Source organism: Merops nubicus, unplaced genomic scaffold, assembly GCF_000691845.1.
Source record: "Merops nubicus isolate BGI_N331 unplaced genomic scaffold, ASM69184v1 scaffold25553, whole genome shotgun sequence".
In the NCBI taxonomy this organism is placed as follows: domain Eukaryota; kingdom Metazoa; phylum Chordata; class Aves; order Coraciiformes; family Meropidae; genus Merops; species Merops nubicus.
This window is the reverse complement of record NW_008598627.1, coordinates 10,343-16,124: the sequence shown is the minus strand read 5'-3', so window position 1 is coordinate 16,124 and position 5,782 is coordinate 10,343. Positions and strand designations below refer to the sequence as shown.

The following is a 5,782-nucleotide window of genomic DNA, read 5'->3' as shown; positions in this document are numbered from 1 at the left end:
CAACTGTAGGAAAGGCTGTCTTTAGAAAGCTGTCAGAGAACAAGATAACCACGTCACGCTCCTTGGCGTGGAGGACCCCCAGGCCCACCGTGCTCTCCAGTTCCAGGGCCACTCTGCCGCTGCAGCCGGTCTCTCCGGGCGCGGGTGGGAAGGGAGGAGGAGGAGCACGCGCTGTCACAGATGCGCTGGAGCAGGTAAGGCCTGATGCATTACAACACTTTTCACTTACGAAACCTGAGTTTGACTCTCTCAACTGAACTTCCTCATGCTGCTTTGAGACTCCAGCCCTTTCCCAATCCCCTCCCATCGACAGACACAGTGAGAGATGTTGGCAACAACCAGTGTTTCCCCCTTTCACGGTCTAAACATTTGTTCCCACTTAGGACACAGAACCAGGACAACCTGACAACGCGGGTGGACGCTGTCCTTCCACTCCACCACCAACATTGGTGAACAGTAGCATGAGAAATCAGTTTCGGGGGGGGGGGAACCTGCTATTTCAACAGGACGGAAACAGACCAGTTCACAAATGAATCCCCAGACCCTCTGGGAGTCACCCTGGGTCTCACAACCGACCTGGTCACTTCCAGCCCATCCAGTGCTCGACAAAACGCCCAGCTAGATGCACTTCCAACGCTGACGAGCCTCCCCAACACCTCTCCAAGTGAGCTAAGATTGACGATGTGGGAAGAAAAAAAAACCCGACCAAACAAACCAAACACCACCACCAGAAGAAGAAAATCGGCAGTTACAACCCCAAAAAGAAGAAAAGGAAAAGAGCTGAGAGTAAATTCCGACTAGCCTCAGTCAGTTTCTAGGAGTACCAGTGGAAGTAAACCCTTAAACCGCGTCTGTAGTTCGGTAAGGCACTACGAGGGAATGATGTAAAACTAAGACTGTGACAGTTGTAATGGCTGTGCCGAGGAACACACCACAGAGAGAAGGCAGCATCTGCACGTACACGCACGCACGCACGCACGCACACACCTGGACAATCACATTTGTTACATGCCTATGTTATATCACTTTTCTTTGTGCAATCACATTGAGGAATAGTCTATTGGTATCATCAAAGTTCAACACAAAAGAGTAAAAAGGGCCTATGACCTGTATAGTGCTACATTCTACCAGGGGCGGGGGGTAGGGGCAGCTAAAATGTCTCCTCCTCTACTAAAACGGCTAGGGATCAAAAAGGAAAATTTCCAAATAAAATAAAATGCAACGCAACTGAAATCCAACATACATTATTAGAGATCTCATTTAGGAACAGCATTTCTCAGGGATTTATCCAGTGTTTCAAGGAAAGGGAGAAACGTCCCCATTGCTTCTGCTCTCAACCCGTGCTGCGTGGCCTGTTTTGCCCACGTGTGTTGAAGCGTAGCAGTACTAGAACCAAATTTAGAACACTGGGACAGCATTTTCTCTTCCTCCTTCAGTCTCCCTTACCCACTTTCTACTTCTAGAAAAAAAAACCCAACCCAAACCCTTACATATACTTGGGGATACAGAAAAGCACTGCAAAGATGGGGTACAAACGCTTTGAAATGCTGGATAAATCCCTAATCCATATGCCTATTGGATTAAAAACCTAATGGATTTCATTTTAGGTGTTGTGGACAACAAATTTCTAAATGTAGCTCACTATTGGATGAAAATAACCTTTAAAAGTCTGTTGGTGAAGTTCTTCAGAAGACAGGACCCACTGGAGGGCCCTTCTGCTTCTCTCTCTCTCTCTAGTTTGGTGCAGAATTTTTTTTTTGTTTGTGGTTTATTTTTTTTCTGTTCTTTTTTTCCATTTTCTTTTTTTTTTTTTTAAATAAAAAGTGTAGAATTGGTTCTCCCCCTTCTTTCCTTTTTAATTTCTTCCTTACAGTCTCCTTCATTCAAGTTTCGCGTGGGCCTCCCCTTGCATTGTTAGTTTGTCCCGTTCTTCAGCACAAAAGCGGCCGCCTCGCTCCACGGGACGGGCACGTCTCTCACTCCTGATTCCAGTGTTTAGATGTAAGGGTACTGGTTGACCTTGGTGGGGCTCAGTGGGTATCCAGTGTAGACTGTGGAGGCTGGAGAAGCACTGATATAGGTCTGGTGGGCAAACTGAGCCTGGTACTGGCTTGGGTGGATGGTGGGCGAGGGCAGAACGCGTGGGCCCATGCTGACGGGGACCTGGTGGACGATGCTGGCGGGGTAGGTGGTGTGCTGCACGGCGTGCCGCGCAGACCCTTGGGAAGCCACCAGGTGCGCGACAGTGCCCGTGGAGCCCAGGGCAGCAGGGGCGGTGTATGTGTAGAGGTGGGGCTGGGTGGGCAGGTGAGCAGCGGCGGCCGCAGCCAAGTGGGGGTGAACCGTACCGTGCCTGGCCCTAGTGTGCGGGAAAGAGTACGGGGCCTGAGCTATCGTTGGAGTGATGTAGGCTTGCTGTCTCCGGTGACTCCCTGTGCGATCGGTCGTGATGTGCTGCTGGGCCTGGATAAAGACAGCAACAGTGATAAGTGGTTACAAGACAGGAGACGGCTCTTTCTCTCCTCAGTGGAGCCTAGGAGCCTCCCTGCCACACCAGGATGGCCTCATGGAAGTCCCTTGTGCTCCTCCTGACACACTCAGCATCGCCACAGCCTTCACTTGAAAATGGGTGACAGCAAAAGGTCCCTCCCAAGCCCAGGAAGATCTTGTAGTTTCACATGTTCACCAAAACGGCCCTCAGAAGGACAACGGAGTCCTCCAGTTTGAGCCAGAACCTGCTGGCCAGTGTGGTAGCTGACCAGCTACCATGAGGACCCAACCTTGCATGCCTGGCTCCTAAGAACATCTTCCTCAAGTCCAGTCACTCATCAACACACTGCTTTTGTTGGTGAACTCTGCTGACAAAATGTGTTGCTCTGACAGCTCAGGGGAGTGAAGCTGACTAACTACAGGCCATTTATTTTTGCTCAGTTTGGGTCTTTGCAGTTATCATTTTCTCAGTTAGCCAAAATAACTAGTTTATTTTTTAAAGACAAAACCCTTGGCTTGGTCAGATCCTGTAGGTGCCTGGTACCGTCATGTAATCAGCTATAAGTACTTGAGCACAGGCAACTTCTTGCAGTGGGACAGGAGCAATGTATTTTTACAGGGATTTTCTAGGGCTTTTGCATTGCATAATAATGTCCAGGTGTTTTCCCAGTCATTTGTAGTCAGAGCATTAAATAACCAATAGGATTAGAAGGCAAGAAAGGCAATGCTCCATGGTATTTCCTTCTGTTCTCCCAAACCCTCTCACCCTTTGTAAGCACTCCCCACACTGTCCTTGTGGTCTGAAATGCATCAGCCACACTTCTTCCCCACTCTTGGAAACAGCATCTCACCCACTTCCTCCATTTTCACTCACTTTTATTTCAAGTTTGTTTAAATTTCTAAATTTCAATTACATTTTGAGGAGGTGGGTGTTTCCCCAAATTATTTTTCTAAAAAAATGAGTTCTGCCTCTATCCAGTTCTGGATGCAAATCAACACTCTCCTCCGAGCTCTCCAAACTTTTCTCCTCTTGAAATGTTGGTAACAGTACTCTTAACTTCCCTACTCTCCTTACCTCACCTTGGGGAACAGGAAAGGCCCCAGGTGCAGTAGGTGAAAAAGGCATCATTTACTGAAGCTTCTGGGGACCTCCCTGGCAGTTTTGAGCACAGACAATGGAACACCTTGAGAAGTGCATGCTGCTGAATAATGGGATTTGCCAGATCTCAGCTCAGGTTTATCACAGGATAGATCAAGTTCATTACACGAGGCCATGTATATGCATTAATTTGTCACATCTGGTGGGGATTTATCTCCCAATCTTACAGCCAGGCTGACGCACTCCCTTCACTTGGAAGATACTCTTACCCATGGTTACCTCTCTCTATATAAGGAGAATTTTGTCCTTTCTGTACAGTCCTGCCCCACTCCTTTGTGCGTGAGCCACTTCACCTTCTCTCTCTCGCGTTATTCCCATTTATACTCTTAGATCTTTTGACTTAAAGACACATGATAAGAGTACCACCAGCCTGCTCAGGGGTGGGATCTGGGTGCTGCCTGGGCTGGAAGATCAAGGTCTGCAGTGAAGCTGAAATAAGCTGATCAAACTTGACATGGGGCCCAACTACCATTAGATGGGGACAGGACAGCCCATGCTGGAGGAGTGGCAGGCAACCGGTGGATGATGCACCACCAAAATCTGTCTCTGTTGACTTACCTGACTTAGATTAAGAGGCTGCTGCTGCTGGAAATGTGCTCCTGGTCGCTGCTGCCTATAGGCAACGGCTCCAGACGAGCTCCCTGAAGAGTGACCGCTGGTGGAGGTCACGGTGCTGGAGGACTTGGACTTGTAGGAGGATGAGTGGTGACTGGTGGTGACTGTGCCAGGAAAGGAAACACATTTGTAGCTTACATCACATTCTTTAATTGCTCACCCTACCTTTTCCTCACTGAATCTCCTCCAGAGTGGCTTTTGGGAGGAGACATACAACAGAAGTAGGATAAGAAAACAGTTTCTTTTAATTAACAGAATACCTCAGCAGTGCTTCATATACACGGCCAGCCTGTTATCCTAGAAGCAGACAAGCAGACCCAATATCTGGACCCAAACTGGGCCCAGAGAAGGCTTTACAGATCCTTCAGAAGTGTGAGAAACTGTTCTGCCAGCAGAACTGTATGATGCAGGTACAAATCCCAAGGAGAGGAAGGAAAGTATAAGTGTGCACAGCACAAAAAGCCCTGGTTTGGCTGACCTCACAGTGAGTAGAAAGTCAGGGAGAAGGAGCTAGTGGGGAGCTCACCCTCTGAGCCTTTGTGTTCACCAGCAGTGCGTCAAAAGCAAGGACTGCCAAGTAGCTCAGAGCCAAATGCTTCGGGCCAGACGTCCACCATAAGCCCCTTTTCAACACTATCTAGCATTGTAGAGGCTCTGGATGAGCAAACCTCATTCAGTCCATAATGGAAGCCTGGGGAGATGTTCTTCCCAGCAACGTCAACAAGTCTGAATGAAACACACACGTGTTTCCACTCTCTTACCCGTTTTAAAGTAAACCTAAGGAAAGGCAAGGCAGCAAAGGTTCACACTTGCACTTGGGAGCCTTTCATGTCAAATGTTGAGCTAAAGGCTGCATCCTGTTCTTGGGTTTGTACAGAAGTAGCTGGGACCGACACTTTGCCCCCGTGACTCCTGAGTGTACCAGGGCACATAAATAATGCACTATGGCTCCCAAGAACAGAAGTGTCCCTTGAGAGAAGGGCAGGAGCATGGTTTCTTTGGAAAACAAAACAAACAAACAAACAAAATGAAACCGAACAATGAGATTCTTCCAAGATAAATCATTTATTTCTTACTAATTTTCTTGACGGAAGAGGTGCAATTTACCTGGTGCCAGGCTATCGCACTCTACCAACACCTCACTGGCCTGGGTTTTCAGTGGTGGCACGATGATCGTTCGAGGGTTCCCACTGCAGTGAGTCTCTGGAACCCCTTTGGTGTCGTAGGCGCTGCCGTTGTTCTGCCCCGCGCGATGCTGCACGGCGTAAGGGCTGTTGTTGCTAGAGGAGTCCGAGTAGGGGGAGTCGTGCACGGTGACACAGCTGATGACGTTCTTCCTTTGCTTGGACAAGGTGCTGAAAAGGAAGCACACAAGCAGGAGGAGTCAAGAGGCGACAGTGGACAGAAGGCTCCGCCCGCCCGCTCCGTGAGGCACGGCGCCCCCCTTGGTGCGCACCAGAGACGGCTTACGGCAGGTCCCGCGCTGTCACTGCCCCAGGAAAGCCTTCCTGCAGGGCG

General features: G+C 49.1%; 1 protein-coding gene across 1 annotated transcript; it reads right to left on the bottom strand.

The window, feature by feature from the left end:
- Positions 1-1,783: 1,783 nt before the first annotated feature.
- LOC103769885 (homeodomain-interacting protein kinase 2-like) lies at positions 1,784-5,619 on the bottom strand (the record flags this gene model as incomplete). Its single annotated transcript, XM_008937126.1, has 3 exons — positions 1,784-2,463; positions 4,208-4,368; positions 5,372-5,619. Coding segments are annotated over 3 exons (877 nt in total), but the record flags the coding sequence as incomplete, so codon positions are not given.
- Between the last annotated feature and the right edge of the window lie 163 nt (positions 5,620-5,782).